This window comes from Protomyctophum bolini, assembly GCF_963924005.1.
Source record: "Protomyctophum bolini genome assembly, chromosome: 11".
NCBI classification, from domain to species: Eukaryota; Metazoa; Chordata; class Actinopteri; order Myctophiformes; family Myctophidae; genus Protomyctophum; species Protomyctophum bolini.
Genome location: NC_137872.1, coordinates 6,135,753 through 6,160,514, shown reverse-complemented (window position 1 = coordinate 6,160,514; position 24,762 = coordinate 6,135,753). Strand labels below are relative to the sequence as shown.

The following is a 24,762-nucleotide window of genomic DNA, read 5'->3' as shown; positions in this document are numbered from 1 at the left end:
GACCAAAACAAACAAACAAACAACAACAACAGACAACACACTGTCGTGTCACTGTCATATGCTACGCTACCTCCGTATGTATTTACATATCTCATCTACACCAGTTTTTCCACGCTAGGTGGCAGCAGAGTGTAGGAAACCCTGCCAGCGAGATTCTGAATTATTTGCTCATGTTCATTTCCTGTTTCCCAGCCTGGAGAACCACCACTGTGAGGAATAGATCTGCTAGCATTAGCATTAGCTCACGCTGTTTATCGTCCGCCAGAAACGTTAACGTCGGGAGCGATGCGATGCGGTACAAAATCACAAATGACATCCGAACCTTGGATGGAAGGCGACCACCAGGGACAGCATCGTATTTTTAGAGTTATAAGGCTCCTACTTTGAACGGAGGTCTATGGGGCCGCGTGCAAAGATCCTATTGCTGGGGGTGACCGAGGCGTTGCCTATAGCAACCGGACCAATGTTAAAAGCTGATTTTCGGCTCAACCGCTTCATAATTGGTGTAAAGGGGTAAGGATATATATACGGAGTTGGCATATAACGTCCCATAGGTGAGGGGAACGGATAAAGACGGATTTGGCATATAGCGGATATATACGGAGATGCCAACAAAAAGAGTTAAAAATGTGTATGCCATCGAGATCAAGATTATGTCTGTGAAACAGACGGCGGCGACCAACATTCTAATGAGGCCAGTTCTCTAGCTAGTTTAGCCTTTTAGCAACGATTAATGTATGTATGGTTTGCTAACTCTCTTCGAGACCTCTTATATCTGTGAAGCAAGCTTTGAGGGTCTCAGTCATCGGACATAATTATGTTCAATAAACATTTCATGAACACTTTTCACTGAAGGTTGGGTGCCAAGCAACAACACCCCTCCTCCAGACAGACAGACAGACAGACAGACAGACAGACAGACAGACAGAGTCTCACCTTGAAGTTAATCTCACGCTCCTTGCAGCAGGTCACACAGTTGACCAGCAGCACCACCAGAGACACCAGCGACGTCAGAGACACCAGCAGAGACAGGGACAGGTAGGCCGAGTCCCCCCCTCCTCCTCCTCCTCCTCCTCCAGCCTCTCCTGAAAGGACAGCGATCCATGATGGCATTGGTCAGTAAATATACTACGAGTGTGGTTTATTTTCGAGGGGTGCTAGACCCCCTAAATTCAGCTATTAGTGTAGATTTCCGTCCTACACAAACGTTATATTCCCATTGGTACGTCATAGTCAGAGCAAAGAGTCTATTTTACGTCAACTTCACGATGATGTACGATGAAAGAGCGCCCCTCACTTCACACAGGTGTGATGTTTTTCCTCCTCTAAATATGACATAAATGTGTGGTAACACAAACATTAAATGTCAACAGCCGTAGAAGCAGTCTCTGGTTACCACTGACAAAGCATTGTTTGATATAAACAGAGGACTGGTGTAGTTGTGTGTATCACTTCGAAGGGAGCTTATAAAGGCTTTGTTCAGACAGATTGCTCAACTGAAAAGTTTACATATTCATAGGAATTACTGTCACTGTCCGTCGGTAGTTGGTTGTGTTCCTTTGCAGTCCCTGCCTGTCTCACCACTCTTTTTCAGCAAAAGGCCGATGCACACCTCAGAAGGCCATAGTGACAGGTGCGTAGGGCAACCGAGCATACGTTAAAAAGGGTATCTTTCTTTGAAAAACAAAGAAAAGGTCCTGCACACTGTCAGACACTTGCCAAAATGTTGCTCTGTATTAGGTCGACAGACAGATAGAGAGAGACAGAGAGAGACAAAGAGAGACAGAGAGAGACAGAGACAGAGAGAGACAGAGAGACAGAGAGAGACAGAGAGAGAGAGAGAGAGACAGAGAGAGAGACAGAGAGAGAGACAGAGAGAGAGACAGAGAGAGAGAGAGACAGAGAGAGAGAGAGCGACAGAGAGACAGAGAGAGAGAGAGAGAGAGAGCGACAGAGAGACAGAGAGAGACAGAGAGACAGAGAGAGACAGAGAGAGAGAGAGAGACAGAGAGAGAGACAGAGAGAGAGAGAGAGAGAGAGAGCGACAGAGAGACAGAGAGAGAGAGAGAGAGAGAGAGAGAGAGAGAGACAGAGAGAGAGAGACAGAGACAGAGAGTCAGCATGGGTGTTGCTCCCCCACCAGCGTTGATCCGTTCAGCCACATCACAACACATCAGGTACAGCCTGTCAACCTGAGAGAAGAACCCTCCCATGCTGCTCCACCTTCTGTTCAACTAGCACACACACACACACAGAGAGACACACACACATACACACACACACACACACACACACACACACAGAGAGAGCCCAGGGAGAGCAGGTGCTGCTGAATAAATACGTGCGTGCGTAGCAGGGACCTACTTCCAGCTGTCTGCTGGACTCGCATCACAGACACAGCAGTCCGGGACGGCACGGGCGGCACAGGAGAGAGAGCATCTCTCCATCTTCACAACTGAGCGCCGCGCGCACACACACACGCGCACACACACACACACACACACACACACACACACACACACACACACACACACACACGCTCACACACAGTGGCATCCGCTTGCGAAGGACTACAGGCACAGCAGGTTTGATTTTGGGAGCTGGAGACAGTGTTTCGCCTCACAAAGCCTTACTCACCACCACCAGGTTTTAATGACGCAAACCCCATCCATTGATGCTCCTTAAGCCATTTAAACCTGAGGACGATTCTACAAATGTCTTCTAAATCCTGACAGTTTTCTTGAAAAACCCCATGTTTCTATGTCAGCGGTTCTCAAACATTTTCATGTCAAGGACCGCCAGAAATATATGTATTTGCCCGCCGAAAATACGTTGTTCCCAGAAGCAAAGATTTGAGTTAAAAACATCCGCTGGGAAAGAATATATATTCAAAGATTTGCGCCACATTTTCACGATTTTTGAAAAAAAGTACAACATAAATGCTTGCATAACACTAAAAAGCGTCCTGCGTCCAAAATGAGTTAAAGGCATAGTTGAATGGTGCATTTGTATTTGTCTCAAGGACACTTGGACAGTAACTCTGGGGGAGCCCACAGGGATGACTGACACTGGGTGGGAAGACCCTCACGGTTCCCACCAGGCCACTCTAACCGGCCACTCTACCCCCTGAGCCACAACTGCCCCAGATTTTCGTTTTTTTTTTTCAACATGCCCCATTGGTGTACATTCATTCGGGCATGAAATGTTTGAAAACCACTGGAATGAGCCACGGGCAAACGCGGGGGCAGGCAAACAGATTTATAATGGCTGCAGTCTCTGCCAGATAACACACATAAAAAGAAATAGCGGTTTGGGGGGCAGAGCATTCACACATCGTGTCCCCTGTCTCTGGGACGCTGTCCCTCAAGCTGTCAGAGAGATGCCAACTCTCTGGACATTTATAAAAGCTAGGGCTAAATCTTCTCTCTCTGGACTATACGGTTCCCCACTAGTTTTATTGAAACCATTGTTATGTTCACCGTGTCCGGCCTGTGATTTTAAAATAGCGTGCTGTCATTTTTTTTTTTTCTCTTTCTTCCTGATGATTTATAACTATGCACATTTTAATATGTTTTCTCATTTATTTTATATGACTTTGATGTATTCTTGTTGTAAAAGTGCACAGAGGCCCCTCAGGGTGATTTTCCACTATAAATAGAAATAAAAGGAAACTGAAACAGATGTATTGTCTCCCAGATACAGTCACACATCTATGTTGACGGGCAGTACTTTCCAACGCGCACCATCTGTCTGTGCGTTAGTTTTAGCCCTGCCAGGTCAGGAAGAAACACCACTTCACTACTACTTCCACACGTGTGCATGCATGCGTGCATGCGTGCGTGCGTGCGTGCGTGCGTGCGTGCGTGCGTGAATGTGTTTAGTGTGGATATCGACGCATGGCAGTGTTCGATGGTCGACGTTGAGACTAGTGATACCTTTTCATGATTGGCTGCCTCCAGTGCCTCTAAGCCAATGGGAGATAAAAACCCATATAGCTTGCTGCGCCTGGCAGTTATGACATTTTGTTTTTTCTAGGGATGTCATGTTTCCACATGCCTAACATTGGGAACCGGAGGAACCTGATCCAACAGAGAGGAACCAGGAGTCAGTTCCATGATCACTTTTGGAACTGTTTTTTTTTTTTATCACACTGTCAGAGCTGGTTATGTGGACTTCACGTCTGCTAGCTATACAGTTGCAATTATGCCAGTGGTTCTTTCTCTCTCAAACCATTTCATTTCAAGGACCACCATCACTCTGATAGAGGGGCTCCAAATGGACCCCTACAGATCAGTAACTCTGAGAGTAGAACATTTAACCAAATGGGTCCATTTTTGCTAGTTTTGAAAATTCTTGAAAATGTGTCGCAAATCTTTGAATATATATTCTGTCAGAACGAATGTTTTTAACTCAAATCTTTGCTTCTAGGAGGTCCCTGGAACAACATGTTTTCAGATGGGGGGGTCGGCAGCCAATTACATATATTTTTGGGGGTCCTTGACATGAAATAGTTTGAAAACCACTGATATAGAAACATTTTTAATCTTTTGTGGAATTTTGTGGAATTTGTCCTAAATGGGTTAAGCATCTGATAAATGCCTAAATTGTACATTTTAATTGTTCCAGGTTGCGATCACCCACATCCCACCTGACACACACACAGTCAGGTGGGATAAAAGAGCTCGTCTGATCTGGCAGGCAGACTGCTGTGATTTTCCACATGATCTCCATCGCTTTGCTTTGCTTTGTGGACTAGTGGATTCTGTGCTGAACACAGCTGTGGTGAAGCGACGTCCGCGGTGGTGAAATATTGATGAGGGGACGATTAAAGATTCAGGGTAGGTCGGCGTGCTGGACGTCGCTCTAACCCATTCATGGCGGGAACCCCTTTTGGTGTTTCAAGCATTATGTTATACTTTAGCTATTGAAAAATAGCAGTTCTACAAGCTCATAGCGCGGCACTCGGTGCCGCACTATGAGCTTGTAGAACTGTAATTCTTTTTCAAATGTGTCTCAAATCTTTGAATATATATTCTTTCAGAGCGAACGTTTTTAACTCAAATCTTTGCTTCTGGGGGGGTCGCTGGAACGACATATTGTCAGATGGGGGTCGGCGGCATATTACATATATTCTTTGGAGTCCTCGACTTGAAATAGTTTGAGAACGACTGACACAGAAAGATATAGGGTTTTTCAGTTTTTTAAAAGGATTTAAAAGACATTTGTAGAATCTATTGTCAGGTCCAAATGGTCTAAATGGAGACGTGTACTTACTAATTGCTCACGAAGGACCAAACAGCAGACGGAAAAAAGTGTTTCCTCACTTTGCCATACAGTAGTATCTCTGGACCTATAGATGGATGCTAGGGGGAAGATGTTGGGGCCAGGATTGGTGGAGTGTCTCTGTGCCTGGATGCTAGGAGGGGAAGATGTTGGGGCTAGGATTGGTGGAGTATCTCTGTATACCTGGATGCTAGGGAGAGATGGTGGGGCTAGGATTGGTGGAGTGTCTCTGTGCCTGGATGCTAGGGAGAGATGGTGGGGCTAGGATTGGTGGAGTGTCTCTGTGCCTGGATGCTAGGGAGAGATGGTGGGGCTAGGATTGGTGGAGTGTCTCTGTGCCTGGATGCTAGGGAGAGATGGTGGGGCTAGGATTGGTAGAGTGTCTCTGTGCCTGGATGCTAGGGAGAGATGGTTGGGCTAGGATTGGTGGAGTGTCTCTGTGTACCTGGATGCTAGGGAGAGATGGTGGGGCTAGGATTGGTGGAGTGTCTCTGTGCCTGGATGCTAGGGAGAGATGGTGGGGCTAGGATTGGTGGAGTGTCTCTGTGCCTGGATGCTAGGAGGGGAAGATGTTGGGGCTAGGATTGGTGGAGTGTCTCTGTGCCTGGATGCTAGGGGGAGATGCTGGGGCTAGGATTTGGTTTGTGTGAAGTGACTGTGATATTACTCATGCATAGCGGGAAGCATGAGGTCAGTCCGTTGCTCCAATAAGCAGAGTAAGCATGAAGTCTAGTCAATAAAGCAAGGTAAATAATTAACATAAATAGGGAATACTAGAAGGGTTTCATAAAGATGACTCGGAGAAGATAAGACAAAAATGGACACAGGATCTTCAAGTGGAAATCTCAGAAATTGATTGGGGTTTAATATGTTCCAAGGCACAAACGCAAACTATCAATACTAGATTAAGACTAATTCAGTATAATTGGATAATGAGAACTTACATAACCCCGGAGAAAGTAAATAAATTTGATCCAAACATTCCTGATTTATGTTATAAATGTGGGGAACATAAAGGTACACTGTTCCACTGCTTATGGGAATGTGAGGAGATTAAAACATTTTGGAGGTCCGTGGTCCATTATGTCTCTCAGATTACGTCAGGTCCAGTTCCTCTGTGTCCTAAATTATGTATACTCAGTATTTATCCATTAAATTGTACACTAAATAGTAATGAAAAAAGAATGACCGACCTCTGCCTGTTACAGGCCAGACGCTCAATTGCGCTATGTTGGAAGAATGTCAATGCCCCTACGATCGGCTTTTGGCTGAGGAATTTAACAACCAGTTTGGCACATGAAAAACTAACTTATGCAATTAGGAAGAAACCTGAGGTATTCTATAAGATATGGGAGAATTTCTTGAACTTCATTAGGCGAGGTGATATTGAAGAGGCTTTGGATGTATAGTGGTTATCTGAGTAGTCAGCTGGGGGGTGGGGGTAGGGAACTGTGATGGACATTGTGAATCTGTTTAACTGTATGTAATGTGTTTTAATTTCGTTTTATTTTTTGTTTTGTCATTATTTATTTATTTTTGTTTTGTATTTATTATTGTCAATTCATTTCGTTTTAAGATTTTGTTTGTATTTGTGCTGCCAGAGGGATGTGGGGGGGAAAAATATATGTCAATTGTTGAAAATATTTCTGTAATATAAAGAAAATGAATAAACATATGTTTAAAAAAAAACATAAATAGGGAGCAGCGGAGAGGACAGTGTACTGGAGTGCCTCATCTATCTAAACAACATGCTGTACATTTACTTGTACTTATATCTAAGCTACTTTACCTTATTGCATCAAAAGTAATCAACAAACTATACCATTAAAAACTGGTCAAAATGTAAAATAACATAAAAAAGTGTGAAAATCGCTGATCCACAAGCTCACAACGCCTCACAAACTGAGTCGAGCTAAAATGAAATGCCTCAACTTCCTACAATTCCAAGTACTTTTCAGGGTGTGGGGGGGTTGGGGGTCCCCAGTTCAAAAATGATTAGTATTTTGGGTGGTGACGACGTGACAAAGGTTGAGAACTAGTGCTATATAATATTAACAATCTGTACATTTGTGGACTTGTGGTAGAGAAAAGACAAATCAACAAAACAAAAATCACACCCGTGTGAAGTGAGGGGCGCCGTTATCATCGTACATCATCATGACGTAAAATAGACTCTATGCCTATTTGCTCAGTCAGACACTATATGACGTAAAACTCTCCATGCGTTGTTAATGGGAATTTAATGTTTGTTTAAGACGAGATTTGTGGATGGTAACCAAAAGCTGGACGTACACCGAGCAAAGGTGGAAGGATGCTGACCTAACAGGAGGCAGGGTGTCGAGCATCAAATCAATCACAGCCACTGACTGACTGACTGACTGACTGCATGTCAAATAGACCGGGTGAGGAGGAGGAGGAGGAGGAGGAGGAGGAGGAGGGATGGTGCAGTGCTGGTGGCAACGATGTGCTTTTCATTGAGAAGGGACTTCACTAAATGCTGACATGATAAAAACACGCGAGGATGATGATGATGACGAGGAGACTTTTATACGACATGACAGGCCACTGTTCGTCTGGCCGCCCACACACAGAAACACACACACACACACACACACACACACACACACACACACACACAACACACGGTTAGGTAATCATATACCACAAATAGCCCCGGAGCACACCATCATTTTTAACCAATCAAGACCCCAGGTCGATTCTACAAAACGAATATCATCCAAGTCAGTTTTCTTAAGAACTGTAGGTTGCTATATCAGCGCTTCTCAAACTTTTTTCCATGTAAAAAAAGAACCCCCAAAATTAAAAGCATATGTATTTGGCCGCAGCCCCGCATCTCAAAACGTTTCGTTCCAGGGATCCCCAGAAGCAAAGATTTGAGTAAAAGAAATTGTCAAATATTCACGATTTAAAAAAAATAGCAGATCCACAACAAGCACGTCCTCCCTTTCCTGAAAACTATGGAGCTTGAACAATAAAAATCAATACTTTAAGCCACTTCCTTAAAGCGGCAGCTATATGTGACAATAAAGCCTGCTCTGACTGATGAAGGATATACAATCTGGTTTAATATGTAACTTTGAGGCTGATTTTATCAAACCATTTCCTCCATCCGGGGTTACAGTCTAAGCCACAGAACACTAACACACCTACTATATATCTATAAAAGAGGTTGAACTGCTGATGATAGAGGCAATGAAGTGGTTTAGATCATGACTAAACGAGCCTGAACGCAGGCAAAGGTCAACACCAGCAGCTAGCTGTGTTGTCCTCATCAGTGGTGGGGAGGGCTGTCTGTCACCATTACACATTGAAGTTGACGATTCATTTCCACACAATTAATTGTTAACGATTTCATTGTGTTAGCGATTTCATTGTGTTTATTTTAGAACATTAGAATTTGTATTTCGGTTTGCCTTTTAGGCTTCGTAATCACAAATTGCACATGATGCCGATTATGACAAATAACTTAAAGCGCAAATAACATGCATTTTAAAACTGCTTTTAATATTTAATAATCATATTGTCTATGTCCCTCAAAGTTATTTCTAATGGTTTGAGCCTCAATCACCACTCTGATATAACCAGTCCTTGTCAATTCTTTCTGGACTTTGAAAGCAGTTTTAGCTGCAGTACCACAATGTCCTGAGGTGGAGAGGGTGCTGATATGCAGATTATTTAATATTTGAGTCATTATAATACTCATGCTAGATAAAACCAGGCTTGTTTCCATTCCATGCCAGCTTGGAAAATCAACAATGGTGGACATTGTAAACAAAGTGGAAATGCAAATTTGCAACTGAAGACTGAAGAAAAGGAGGAATTATACAAAGTAGGGTGACATTGATGACATCACGATGAGGCCAAAATCAGTCGAGCTGTTCCTGAGAGCAATTTCCATTAAAACACCTATATGACATGAAGGCCTGATTGTTCAAAATTGGTTATTTGTGGGGATAGAAAACACACATGGGAGCCCCAAAAACACAAAAGAAATTGAAAAAGTTGAATTTTATGTTATAGGTCCTTATATACAAAGAAATCACTGACACATTTAATCATTTTTAACATTTTTCTTTTCTATTTTTGAGGGGCGCCAGCCCCTCCTATACACAGGTTAAATGGGTGTCTTTAGTTCAATCTTTGTTTTGTAAACGCCATTGACAATGAAGGGAAACTTTATGTCATATTGTGCCTCATTACGTCATATTGTCTCTTTATTGTTAATGGCATTTTAATGTTTGTGTTGGCACCGTTTGTTTTACATCACCATTACATCACCTAATCAACATGAGATAGACTTTAATATATTAGCGCCCCTCACTTCACACAGGAGTTATCTTTTTCTGTACATTTTCGGATTTAAGTCGAGTACACATTTGTCTTGACTGAGGCAACTTTCACTTAATGTTTACTTATTAATCTTTGGACAAGGATCTATACTTTGACTCTAGTACTACTGGGGGGAGGAGGGTAGGGTACGTTGTCCACCGTGCGACCCCCACCCCCACGATGACGTGCTTCACCTGAAGCAGTCCACGTCTGTCTCGTTCATTTACAGCTGGAACGAGAGAGAGAGAGACGGGAGGGAGGGAGGGAGGGGGCAAACAGCAGGAGCTGGATGACAGACAGACAGACAGACAGACAGACAGACAGACAGACAGACAGACAGACAGACAGACAGACAGACAGACAGACAGAAGGAGCCAGCAGGTCTTATAACAGCTCCACATGGAATCAGTGCCTCGGTGCTAAGAGGTCCTGATCCCAGTCACGGGTCCACATTATGACTGGGCAGCCAGGCCCCCGCCAGCCTTGTTTTTGGCAGCACATTTAGATTTTAGTTTTAGTCTCTTGAATATTTAGTCTAAATATCATGAGGTTTTAGTCGACTAAATCTACAGTTGACTAAAATGTGGCTTAGTTTTCATTTAGTTTTTATGTAGTTTTCGTCAGTGAAAAAAAGGTAGTCGACGAACATTTTTCGCCATAGTTTCAGTCGACGAAAACAACACAGGCGCCACGCCAAGTCATTACCGGGCGGCACGTTGCTTTCTTTTCCCTTTTTTTCCTTCAATTTTTTTTATTTTTTAGGGACCAATACGTAGGGCGAGGGATCTGCCTGCCAGCTCTTGTTTCCGTTCCCCTGCATATTTCAGTGAGCGTTGTTGTTCTCACACACACACACACACACACACACACACACAGAGAGAGAGGAGGGCTTGAGTTGACCCACTTCGGTTCACTCTGTGACTGAATCGCCTCCGCCTGGCCGCGCAACGCTAGAGATGGATGGATGGATGGTAAATGGCGCCTTTATCCAAGCTTTACATAGATTGTGCATTACATTCACCCGTTCACATCACACACACATTCATGATACACCGATGGCGGAGGAAACCATGCAAGGCACCAACCTGCACATCAGGTGCAATTAGGGGTTCAGTGTCTTGCTCAAGGACACTTCGACACTAACTCTGGGGGACTCTATACCTCTGAGCCACCACCAACCCCATGGATGGATGGAATGGATGGATGGGTCTCAGCCTCGCCACGTCTCCTGGGTCGTTCGCCACAGCAGGCTTAATGTTTTGAGTGGTGCTAGCCACTCCTAGACAGACACGTACGTACGTGTCTGTCTCTGTGTCCGAGCACGGAAAGCTGAAACACCTCGCCAATACTACTGGAAGACACTGTTGCGCAGCTTCGCATGCACAAACACACACAGGCCAGGAAGGAGAGCTTGTACAGTACAGGGCCTCATTTATTTTCATAACTTTGCGACCAACAAACCTCGTTCATTTCTAGAGTGCTCAAACCAGAGGCTGAATGGTTGAGATGAAGCAGCACACACCAGACAGTGGCTGAAACTGGGAGGTCGGGGTTCGATCATACCAAAGACTGTAAAGATGGGACCCATTGCCTCCTTGCTTGGCACTCAAGCATAAAAGGGTTGGATTGGGGGGTCAAAGCGACTAATCAAATGGTCCCCGGGCGCGGCACGGCTGCAGCTCACCGCTCCAAAGAGATGGGTGAAATGCAGAGAACAGATTTCACTGCGGTAGCGTGCGTGACAAATCGTACAACTTTAACTCTGACACACATGTTCACGAGCTGCCACAGCAGCAGATTGATACCGTCACACTGTTGAAGGAGTGAGCGCTGAGCCAGCAGCATGGCTGTTGACAGGCTGTCCTAACGACACAGGCCACCACAAAGGAGTGTATACGTGTGTGTGTGTGTGTGTGTGTGTGTGTGTGTGTGTGTGTGTGTGTGTGTGTGTGTGTGTGTGTGTGTGTGTGTGTGTGTGCGTGCGTGCGTGCGTGCGCGCGCTACGTATGTGCAACATTTTATTGTCAGGTTAAAGGGGTATTCCACTCATTTACAACATTAATATACCTTAGAGCTGTTGTGTTGAAAAAAATCATTAACATGGTGAATCACATCTTGATGACATCATCAAGATGTGATTCACCATGTTAATGATTTTCTTTCACACGTCCAGTTCTAGGAAACACGGAATGGGGGGACTTTTGTATTATTTCCACACAACAGCTCTAAGGTATACCGGTACATGCAGTATTAATGACATGGTAAAATGTTGAAAATGAGTGGAATGCCCCTTTAAGTTTTACATCTGCTGCTATTAACTATACTCCACTGAACGGAGTGTGAGACTGTATAGATTAGCCATATAAGCCAAAGCGGTGGTGCTGCTATTTGAACCATGCCATCTTATTCCACACAATAAGATACGGATAGTTGGCCTCAGAATCAGCTATAGTATTGTACTATTGTCACATTACAGGTGTAAAGAAATGGATGAATAATATGAATTAGTTTAGTTTTTGCTCCATTGTTTGAGAACAGAGAGAGGTAGGAGAGAAAAATGTTTTGGTTTCCTTGCCATCCTTTTCTAGTCCACCTTTCTTATAACTGCAATGATGGAGCTGATTGTATGACAAAATTTCTTTTCTATACCTGTAAAACTGACATGACAAAGATTAAGTTGAGCTGAGCTGAGCTGCGCTGAATGAAAAGAGGTGGACACTACAGTTCTTTCAATCACACACCTGCTCCTGCTTGATTTCTGACATGCAACCGCAGACATTCCATCACAGATCACACTCCATCTATGACAGTCAGCCTGTATTCCAGGCCAACAAATAACCGCTTAGCTGAGAGAGAGAGAGAGAGAGAGAGAGAGAGAGAGAGAGAGAGAGAGATAAAGCAGGGAGGGGACTCCCTCTACACAAGCTGTATAAAAGTGTTTTGCATATTAACTATATTTTCTTTTCTTTTCCTTCCTCCATAAGCTGGTTCAAACTAAGTGACTAACTAGACAGTAGACACTAGTATATTTTAAGTGACTAGACAGTACAATAGTATCTTTTAAGTGACTAGACAGTAGACACTAGTATCTTTTAAGTGACTAGACACTGTAGACAGTAGACACTAGTGTCTCCATCTCTCTGAGTGATGCTGCAGCTCAGAAGGCTTCATGGATCCATTTGACAGCACAGTGTGTACACGATATCTTTGCAAATATAATGTTGGATTTGCATGTATTTACATACATTTTAATATTCTGGGGGGAAATCCTACACACACACACACACACACACACACACACCTTTACATAGATTGTGCATTATTTACATTCACCCATTCACACAAACACGATGGCGGAGGAAACCATGCAAAGCACCAACCTGCTCATCGGGAGCAATTAGGGGTTCGGAGTCTTGCTCACCAACTTGCTTTGACACCAACTGGGGATCGAACCGGGAACCGCAGGTTCCCATCCGGCCACTCTACCCCTGATCCACCACCGCCCCAGTGTAATAGTGTTGTTTTCGTCGACTAAAACTACATGAAAACAAAATATAAACTATACGCCATGATGACTAAAACTAAGACTAAATATGCTGTTGATTTTGTCAACAAATAAAAACTAGACTAAAATGTTAGGAAGGGACTAGTGGACAAGAGATCCAGTATAAGTCATTTTGCATGCTGAAAGTAGCAGATCGGCTATTTTCAGCAAGTGTAAAAGTCATTAGGATCAAGGCCTGTCAAAATTAATTTTAGTCAACTAAATCAACTGTAGATTTAGTAGACTAAAATCTTATGATATTTAGTCGACTAAAACTAGACCAACACTAAAACATTAAAATGTGACTAAACTTAAATGAAAACCATTCTTCAAGAGACTATGACTAAAACTAAAATAGAAATGTGCAGCCAAAAACAACACCGATAGTAATGCCCTGGCTCTGACATTAAACGAACTGGATGTACAGAACTGGCACTTGCACTCCGAAGCAACGATGTGCTTCCGTGTCACGAAACACCCAGTCTTCATGTCATTGGGCCCGGCCGGACCTCCGTCACATCTCGTGAACTTGACGAGAGGCCGTCGTTTTGTTGGCTGGATGATAATATATCCATGGCTATAAGCATGCCTGTGCAAGATGAAATGCACTCTCTCATCATGCTTAGTGCCTCGGGGCTGTGTCACCATCAAGACGAATTAGTTGACGCTTCATCGTCATGTACAGTAAATAAATGTGATTGACGATTTAATTGCTTGTTTGGCTTTGAACGTGGGAACATGTAAATGGAAAATAAGTAATAACAGATCGTAAATCTAAGCTAGCAGTACTGAGGGTACAGAATGATTAAAATCTAAAAGTAGTACAGAACACTTGTCACTTACGGAATAGAACGCAGCTGAGAAATACAGAGCTTTGTCTCATGGCAAATTAATGAATGATTACAGTAGAAACACAAGGCATGCCGTTGTTGATCTCATAGACTCATAGTTAATGATGTCATGACGATGACGTCGTCGATGATGTCAGTGAGTACGCTTGGGTATTAAATATACTGTTTGTCCGGTATCATAGATCGGTGTATCATATATCGCGATATCTAAAAAGAATACCGGTAATTTATAAAAATCAATTCTGCCCAAGCCTATCATGTCAGGCTTGCCCAACCTGTGTGAATTACTTAATCCATATTAAGAACATTAAATAATTCAGCATTTTGTTCTGGAGGTCCTCGACACGAAAACAGTTTGAGAACCACTGCTCTTTATTACAGACAGCTCTGCCAGCCTCCCTTAGGAGACACCTCGGAGAAAATGAAGCATCAGGGACACAAATGACATTCCTAGCCCATTTAGACCTGACAGTTTTCTGAAAAACCATATGTTTCTGTATCAGTGGTGCTCAATAGTTCATGTCAAGGACCCCAAAAATTATAATATGTAATCCGCCTCCGCCCCCCCATCTGAAAATATGTTATTCCAGGGACAACCCCAGAAGCAAAGACTTGAGTTAAAAACGTTCACTCTGAAAGAACATATATTCAAAGGTTTGCGCCACATTTTCACGATTTTTCAAAAAATAGCAGACCTACAAGCTCGTTCAATAGCTAAAGTATGACATAATGCTTGAAACACCAAAAGGGGTTCCCGCCCAGAATGGGTTAGAGTTCAGCAGAGGGTTGGTGGCACCGGCAGCCTGACAGGGTGGACACACTGTGCCACTAGGACCTGTCGTACCCACCCAGGAATCAGGACAGCCCCCTACCCTACACAGCCTGGGGTAACACTGAATCACAGAGTGGGAGACAGGCACAAAACTGTTACCCAACCACCAACTGCCCCCCTGAAGACAAATGCAAGTGCTAGATAGATAGACACCAGTTGTGTCGAGAATGTGTTGCATGTTGTTGCATCATCATCATCATGGCAAAACGTTTTTGAGCTTGTAGATCGGCTATTTTGGCTAATTTTGTGTGACATAGAATGATGAAGTAGGGCATTAATTATCGTTGCTGTCGGGAGGAAACCTCATAACTCCATGTTTGAGGTTTTTGATTATTTTTTTTTGGCATAAATCAGTGCTATTGAACACACTCTTTCGAAAATATTGAACCAAAATGTCAACTAACTCCACCACCCCTCCGCCTCTCATGAAAGTAATTGACAATATATAAAGTTACACCAACTTTGATGAGGCTGTATTGCTTTGTTTAAAAAATACAAGGTTTTCTTAATTTCCTGAAAAATGTATATTTTTAATTTCCTGAAAAATGAACATTTTGGAGTTATGGGGTCTCCTCCCGACAGCAGAGATATGCAATGTGGCCCCTCTGGAGTGAGAGTGGAACTATAGTGGCCCTCTACATTATCTACCAGGCCTGATATTGCTGTAACAAAACAACCCTCCAGCTAAAGAGCAGACAGTGACAGACAAGTCGAGACCGAACCGAAAGGTTTGAGAGCCGCCATAAACGCATAAAAAAGGGGAATACGACGTATTGCTCAATCACTCACTTCACTGTATTCAGCATCACAGCTCAACGAACGGTGGCAACGCATTAATAATTCACAGGCTCCGATAAGACAGGAATGTGTTATGGTTACACATTAGCAGCCTCCTCTCTCTCTCTCCGTGTGACATATTCACCTCTGTGTGTGCGTGCGTGCGTGCGTCCATTCATTCCTCATGAGGGTCAGCCGGGGAAACGCAAGACAGGGAACTTGTCAATGAGAGTGCTGCCTTCTGAGGGACGGCTGTTACAGATATTACATACGGCCAAGCTACACCGGGCATGTGTGCGTTTGACGTAAGCGCACTGCGCGCACAAAGTATGCGTGCGAAATGCCCTGGCTACACCAGATCTGTGGCACGCGGCAGATTTGTGCGGGACCTTCCGGGAGGATATATAGATACGCGAGTATGGGGCATACGCACGTAAATTTTTTAGTACCGATCCTATTTTTAGAGCACGCGTAGGATGGCCCGCGGTATCCGTGCGTCTAGTGTAGCTGGTATCATTGGTGTAGCTTGGCCGATAACCGTAAAATGGATCGCAATTATTTAACTGTGACCGATTGTTTTTTTAGCTCTTTTTTCCCCCAAAATGTGTCGTCATGATAATTATAATTCCTCCCCACACACATTGCTATGTTGTCACTGCTGTTGTATCGTACCGACTCACCTGTCAGTGAGGAGCCCCCACCGGGATAATGTAGTAGGGTTCAAGACTCCCTGCTGACTTTACAGGAGGCATACTTTGGTTAGACATAGCATCGGTCCGACTGGATTAAGGTTGATGAGGGCCCGGGGTGCGTTAAAACGACCAGATTAAGGTTGCTGAGGGGAGCGTTAAAACGACCGGATTAAGGTTGGTGAGGGGAGCGTTAAAACGACCGGACTAAGGTTGGTGAGGGGTGCGTTAAAACGACCGGATTAAGGTTGGTGAGGGGAGCGTTAAAACGACCGGACTAAGGTTGGTGAGGGGTGCGTTAAAACGACCGGATTAAGGTTGCTGAGGGGTGCGTTAAAACGTCCGGATTAAGGTTAGGTTTAGGTGTGCTGCCCCGTGGGAGGTTAGGGTTAGGGTGAGGGTTTGAGATATCAGATCAATGGAAAAGCTCAAATCAGGCTTGGGCACCCAACGGATCGGTTAATTTGGCAACGACCGATCATTCAGAGCATCACTATAAAAGACACCATGCACACTGCTGCCTTTTTCGGATTTTTACCTGCGTTTACGCATCCAGTCCGCAATTTATTCTATGCAATTAAATTGTAAAACGTAAACATTTCGTATCACACTTAAATCAACCGTTTCCTGATGGATGGTGACCCGGCAGCCGCCCTGCTAAGACCACGACCGTCGCTCCATTCATGTCTCACCAGGGGTCACTCAGGCCAGCGCAGACCATTGTCAATGAGACTGTAAGAAAGTGCAATCTACAGTGAAAACAAGAGAGGCCATTCATTGGCTGTTGTGGGTCGTCCCCCCTCAGCGCTTTATTATCCATATACCACTCTCCCCCGGTTATGTCACAGGCAGGGGCCTGCCTGCCTGCCTGCCTGCCTGCCTGCCTATGTCTGCCTGCATGCCCGCCTATGCCTGCCTGCCTGCCTGCCTGTCCTCCTTCCTGCCTGCCCTCCTGCCTGCCTGCCGCCACTATATTGTGTTAACTGCTTGAACCCTAGCATGGCCTATTCTGGGGGGTTAAAGTTATTTACTGGAGAGTGAAAACAAACAGGTGGCAGCCTACTATAGAGTCCTGGGGGGCGGGGGGGGGGGGGGTAGTATATAGGGTTTAAGTTTAAGTGGTTAGAAAGTCAACTTCAACCGCCCCCCCCGGGGGCAATCTTTTGGACGTGGCTTTAATAAAACAAAGGGCCGAAGATTGATGAGCAAGAGCAGCTAAAAATAGTCAATCTACAAGCTCACAATGTATGTCACTTTGTGACAAATCACGGCTTAATAACTCACAAACATGTCCACTGCAATGTTGTGATAGAAGAACACAAGTATGGCCACACCAATTTGATATCCCGTGTATCATAGGTATTGTGCCAGCATTTTAGGCAGTATCGGCAGCTTTTCCGATACCGATATCGTAACAACTCTAGATACGGCATAACGCAAGTGCTCTCTTTTCCTGGTTTTAATTCCTGAACTTGCCGTTCTAAGATGTTATTATTATTAGTTGCCTTAAGCTGCTTAGTTATTACAGCTATCCAATAAACCTGACCGTCTATAAATACCAATTTATCTATAGATCATAGACATAGAATATCATAGGTGGAAAGTGGATAGCCTCGGAAACCTTCAATCCGGCATACAGTAGCGCAAACGTCGCTCACACTCTGCTGATTTCTGATCGTCTATGCACCTTTGTTAAATTGATGCGCGCACACGCACACACACGTACACACACACACACTCTCTGTCGCTCTAATTAATTAGTCCTGCAGCTGCGTGTAGTTTATCTCGTGGGATCCTGCCGGGAGCTGCCTATGTCATAGAAAGCATAGGTGAGTTCCAGTCTAGAAAGTGGAAACCTCATATGTCCAAAACTGTTTCTTCAAATATAGAATAGCAGATCGACAAGCTCAAAACGTGTTGCATGGAGTGGAGACGTGTTTTGAGCGTGTACGTCGGCTATGTGACTACTTTTGTTAGACGCTGCAGTATGACGAAGTAGGGCATTCATATAGCCAGCATTTCCCTCTATCCCAGTGGTCACCATCAGCCACTGGAGTAGGGTTGTTGTTGTCGTTTATACCTGCAGAAACACACTGCACTCTGGCTGTAATGTTCACTGTTTTATATCCCGTCTAATATCCCCAGGCGTCTACCAAAACAAACAGCAGGATTACAACTGGAGACTGCAATGTGTTTCTAGGCGTGCCACAGTTATTACATAATCACATAATCACAATTAGTTGAGGTAATCGCAATTATTTTTGCATAATCGTTTCCATGTTTTCAATTTTTTTCAGAAATAGCAAATCTACAAGATCACAACATGTTGCTTCATGACGTGTTTTAAGCTTGTAGATCAAATATTTCCGCTATTTAGGAAAAAATGGAAAATAAAAAATTATAAAACATTAAATGCGTCAGTGATTTATCATATCTGGCTCTGCCTTTCATTACGAAGCCTACAAGGCCATTCGTCTATTCATAACGTTCCAATTTCCAATGCCAAAAGAACAAGGTAAACACTACACTACTTAGCTCTGATCCATAGCTCTAATGCGTTGCATTTAGAGCTGTTACTCTCGACTTCCGGGGCTCGCATGAATGCAGACCAGCCTCTCGTCTTTAGTGTAAATAAAAACTATGTTTTTGCTACTCACCAAAAGAAAGGCAGGTTGTGTCATTAGAAAGCCTACTTTCCTTAGTGGGAGCACTCTGAGCCCCCCACCACATGTATAAAAAAGGTACTTTTTGGGCAAAAAGGGATTTTGTTTCCACCGGAAATACAATACTTTTAGTTACCGTACTCCAATGCTCTCTACCGATATTGCCCAGAGAATTGCTTCAGAGAGAATATTCTTCCTCCGGTGAAAAAAAATCCCTTTCTGTCCAAAAAGTACCTTTTATACGTGTGGTGGGGGGCTCAGAGTGCTTCCTCTAAGGAAAGTATAGGCTTTCTAATGACACGACCCGCCTTTGTTTTGGTGATTAGCAAAAGCGTTCTTTGTATTTACACTAAAGACGAGAGGCATTCATGCGAGCCCCGGAAGTTGACAGTAACATAGCTCTAAATGCAACGCATTAGAGCTATGGACCAGAGCTATACACTACAGTACTCCCATGGTCGAGGACTGCTGCTATAGAGAGAAATGGTGGGTTCAATTAATGTATGCATTGCTTTGTTATGTAAAAACGGGGCAAAGTTACAGACCGTCTTTAAAATAAGGAGATAAGAAGTTCCTGCCCGACAGCATCGATAAATATGCACATCTATGATTTAGGTACAAGCCTATAACCTTCACTCATCATTCACTACCAAATCCAACGTGTGTTGTGTCAGTTTTAATTTGGATGAAAAGGGCAGGTTGCCAATTAATATGTCTATGCTCTAGGTGGGTGCCGTTAGGCTTACAATTTATGCATTTAGAAGAGGCTCTTTATGCAGAGCGACATACAGTAAGCAGCATGCAAGGTAAATGTGTGCATCGAATGCAGAGACAGTGTACAATGAAAAGAAAATGTATTAACCCATTCTGAACGGGAACCCCTTTTGGTGTTAGCATCATGTTATGCTTTAGCTATTGAAAAATAGCAGATCTACAAGCTCATAGCGCGCCACCGAGTGGCGCGCTACGAGCTTGTAGGTCTGCTATTTTTAGAAAAATCGAAGAACGACTGACATTTTTAGAATCTGATCTCAGGTCAGAATGGGTTAATCAGACCAGTGTGTGTCCAGTGGAAACCTCGTATGAATCTGATCTCAGGTCAGAATGGGTTAAACAAATTAATTGGAAGCGTCACTACCAGGCAGGCTCATGACAAATGACGTCTACCTATACATACCTCTAGTCTATTTCTATGAACACGTTTAGAACCAAGGCTGAGTCTACTACACATACCTTCTAAAATCCTATTTTTGTTCCGGGAAAAACCTATGTTGCTATAATATATTGTTTCTGTCGGACAGAAACCATTTCCAAATTTTACCTTTTTTTTGTGTATTTGTTTCGTAAATTAACGCCCCACGAGTCGCCACGACATGCTACACAAGCGTCACACACACAAGCAACTAGCCGATCTACAAGTTTGAAATGCGGTGCAAAAGCGACGCGTTTTGAGCTTGTAGATCTGCTACTTTTGCCATTTGTTTCTCTCCTTAGAATACAGTATTATGGTATATGCGCCTTAAAGGAGAATTCCATACTAAAAGGCTTTCTTACCTTTCTTTGTAGTTGTTACGTCCCCATCAAAGAGGTCCAGGTGTTATTTTGTGCAAAAGCTCCTTATTGGCTATTTCCCCTACCATAAGCCCTAAATGAATTGCATTGAATTGAATGGGATGTATGGGGTGTTGTGCTAATTTGCTTATTTCCATCGCTCAAAATTCATAATGAAAAATTCTTCATAATGTAAATAATAACCCAAGCGGCACACTTTACTACTTATTTCGATGGAAATAAGCGAATTAGCACAACACCCCATACATCCCATTGAATTCAATGCAATATATTTAGGGCTTATGGTAGGGGAAATAGCCAATAAGGAGCTTTTGCACAAAATAACACCTGGACCTCTTTGATGGGGACGTAACAACTACAAAGAAAGGTAAGAAAGCCTTTTAGTATGGAATTCTCCTTTAACCACCAGACTAGGCCATCGGCGCCCCGCTTACACCTCTATTGACACAAGACATTGACGGTGCCAAGAGTCTTACTGTACTGTATTGTACTGTCATTCCATGCTGGTCCTGGTAGGCAAACATTTCATAGTATTGTTATATAAACGTTAGTAGATATCAACGACAAAGCCCCGATCAAAAGGTTACCACACCTATCTCTCTCTATCTCCAGCAGACTGAAACAAGGCATTATTATTCAATAAATATTGACATTTTGTCACGCTAAATTCTTGTCTAACGAGTCTAGGAGGTTGCAGCTTGCTCTGTGAATCTCAACATTAGTATAGTTGTAGAGAAAACACATTAGTATGTGTCACTTATTGTGTGACTTCTGGTTTGTTTGTTTGTTTGTACCAGTCAGTGGTGCTCAAAGTGGGGTCCGGGGACTCCCAGGAGTCACTGAGGGGGTTGATGATAGTTCGGATTAGGAAACCAAATGGACACCGTTACTTTGAGAGTGTGCAGATTCATTGAACAAAACCTTACGAATCTGTAACTCTGGGAGTGTACTACAAATGGAACCAAACAAGTCAATGTGTTTGGTAAATGATTGATAATTCGGATTAAGAACCAAGTGGACCCTGTTACAATTACAACTCTGAGAGTCAGGGTACAAACTGAACCAAACCCTGCGTATCTGTAACTCTGAGTGTACAAAATGGAACCAAACAGGTCCATTTGTACACTACCAGTCTTGTCGACTCTCAAGACACTGGGTTTGATATATATGCCTTTTATATTGCTTTCAGTCGCCCCCGAGGCAGCACAGCAGTTAAGAGTTACAGGTACAGACAGAGCAAGGAAAGTAGTACTCGAAAGTAGTCATACAGCAATGCAAAGGGAATAACAACAATGAGAAGTATTCAAGCACCATCAATACAGAACATGTACACAAAACGACAGAAGTACATACTGTACATATACAACTTATCCTGCACTATGCAGAAAAACTATGACATATGCAATGCATCGTTGAGTCAGTGACATCCAACGAGCGCTTCCAAACTTATTCACCTGTACGGAATGTTTTGACAGAAAGTAGCTCATCATAACACGTCTGTCTACGGTGGAATTGTCATGAAATGTTGCAGAGTTTAAGGTCATTTAAATACAATCAGATATGACTTTTCTGTGTGGATGTGTATTGGCTGTCAATGGCCGGTGTTGCAACTCTAGATTCAACCCATTCAAAAAATAAGCTAGCGTTGCAAATTGCGGCTAGTAAGTAAGTATACACCTCTACAACTATCCTGCACACAATGCAGAAAAACTACGACATGTGCAATGCTATTCAGTCGTATGCTTCTTCCACCACAGATCTTACTCACTCCCGACAGCTACACCATAGTGGTAATAATATAGTATGTTGTGTCATGTAGTATGTAGTTAGTCAGTCATTTGGGTTACAGGTAGCCCTGGCTAGCCACAGCACAGGCTTATAGATAGCTGGCTAGCTGGAAAAGCAGCATACTGATTAATGTGTATGTTGTGACAGCAGGTGAGAGAGAGAGAGCAGGTTAGCATTAGCAACAGTGTTAGCATGTTACATGTATGGAATGGTATGGTTGTGTAACTAAAGGTTAGTCATGACAGAGACAGGCCTGTGGCTCGCTCTCTCTCTCTGGGTGTGTGTGTGGTGTGTTTGATTGGGTGGGTGGGTGGGTGTGTTCTTGTTTTGATCATGAGACCCAGTAACTGAACGTCAAGTCTCCAAGTTTTCTTCACAATGTTGTGACACTGATTTACTATGACACTATGCACATTACCAGTCCAACAAGTACTAGAGGTTCTCAAAATGTACAAGTGCACGCTCTCTCTCTCTCTCTCTCAGGGTTAAAGACCTTTTATTGTCATTCAGGGCTTTCTCTTTATGTGTTTTCTGGTAATGTTGTTGTCCACTCATCTTGTATGTCTGTGGCAAAAGGTTTACTTTTGACAGAAAATGTCCACCACAAGGCATGACCCCTAGGTGTGTGTGTCACGTCTTCCTATACCAACCAGGGTCCTGCCTGGTTGTGTAACTACACGTTTGTAAATGACAGCCAGAGTGAGACAGTCTAGGACAGGGTGTGTGTGTGTGTGTGTGTGTGTGTGTGTGTGTGTGTGTGTGTGTCTGTCTTACCAGGGTCGTGCTGGCGGAGGGGGGCACCTTCACACAGCAGACAGGCCGACAGGAGAAGCAGCAACAACAGAGCCAGTGTGTCTCTGTCCCCCATCATCACCACCATTCTCCTCCTCTCCATCTCTCCTCTGTCTGTCTTCAAGCTAACACACACAACGTCCTCCTACACTACAGTCTCAAATTATTATACACGAATATCTCGCGACGAGACAAGAAGCAGTGTAATAAAAACGTCTGGTTCATTGACAATTAAATCAATGACATCAATGGCGTTGTTCTATAATTATAAACAACAGCACGAGCCTGCATCTTTTTTCTCTGTGTGTGTGTGTCTCTCTCTCTATGCCTGGGTTAGCATTAGCATTAGCCGGGGCTAGCCTATACCTATATTAGCACGTCAAAAAGCTACTATGATAACAGGTAAAGGCTAAAGAGGCTGCTAGCTAGCGAGGCTAACGGCTTGCTAGCACCAATAAGAGCCGCCGCCTCCCTCGTCCATGGAAAACGAAATGAAGGGAGACGTTGTTGTTGTTATTACTGTTGTCGTCGTCGCCCCGCGCGACCTGTCATCGTTTCGCCGTGTTGTACGCGCACGCGGCCTCGGAACTCATGTTATTTCAGTGAGAAAAGCGGGCTGTTCGCTTCACGGTTGAGCCTCTCCTCCTCGGAGTCGGTGGAGGAGGCTCGAGCGCTGCTATGCTGCCGCCGCTGCCACAGCGCCGCCATGTTGTTCCTGCTTCCTTACTACGTCACAGTGTCATGGGGAATGCACGAGAGTGGGAAGGGAGGGAGGGGAGGGAGGGAGCGAGGGAGGCGGGACTACCCACGAGACGGACGTGTGGCCGCGGCCAATAGCGGCCCGCGAGTGCTCTGAAGGGACCAATCGGGCGACGTCGATGGTCTCTTCTTTACAGCTGTTGATTGAAATGCCAACCCCATATAATAATAACAGCTGCACCAACCTGCTTTGCATGTTTAACCGCTTTCATGCTTATGGCACATCCAAATGGTTTTAAAATGTTGAACTGATTTTTTTCCTCTTTTATCTCCACTTTGATTCAAAAATAGCCGATCAACCGAACCCTCGTGCCACACTGCGTGTGTGCACATTAGCTAGCTTGTAGATCTGCTATTTTTAATATAGCCACAGTGTAAAAAAACAAAAACAAGCGGTTAAAACGTCTTCTTTTTTAACGTGCAGTCATGCAGTCGTGTCGTCAATCATGTGAGGCACGCACGCAATGATGATAAGGAAAGCCGACCTGGCCCTCACATCACACCAAATGGTTATTTCTGGGTTTAGGGCCGTAAAGCTGTCCACTTTTATGACGGGACTGTCACTGTGTGTAGCCTACTGTATCTATACAGCTTAGCTTTGTTGACGAACAGGGACAAACGCTCCTTCTTTCACACGAAATGACACAACTTTAGAGGATTTTTTTTTTTTTCACTTTCCAAAATAACCGTTGGTCAAATTCGTCGTCCATACTCAGGCACACCCCTAGACCAGTTTTTAAGTTGCCCGATTAGATATTTAGATATTTGATATTAATGTTGTCAGACACGCCCCCTTCCTGTCCATTGTGACATTTTAACCATGATATAGATTCATTGAAAACACCCTTCCTTGGTTCTGGTG

General features: G+C 43.8%; 1 protein-coding gene across 1 annotated transcript in view; it reads right to left on the bottom strand.

Moving 5' to 3' along the window:
- The window catches only part of lmtk2 (lemur tyrosine kinase 2), an 83,557-nt gene extending 59,706 nt beyond the window's left edge, over positions 1-23,851 (bottom strand). Inside the window, exons 1-2 of the mRNA XM_080776482.1 lie at positions 23,124-23,851; positions 937-1,085 (exon numbers count right to left, since the gene is read on the bottom strand). Coding sequence (XP_080632608.1) covers positions 937-1,085; positions 23,124-23,244 — 270 coding nt within the window. The 5' untranslated portion in view covers positions 23,245-23,851. The remainder of the gene's footprint in view (positions 1-936; positions 1,086-23,123) is intronic.
- Between the last annotated feature and the right edge of the window lie 911 nt (positions 23,852-24,762).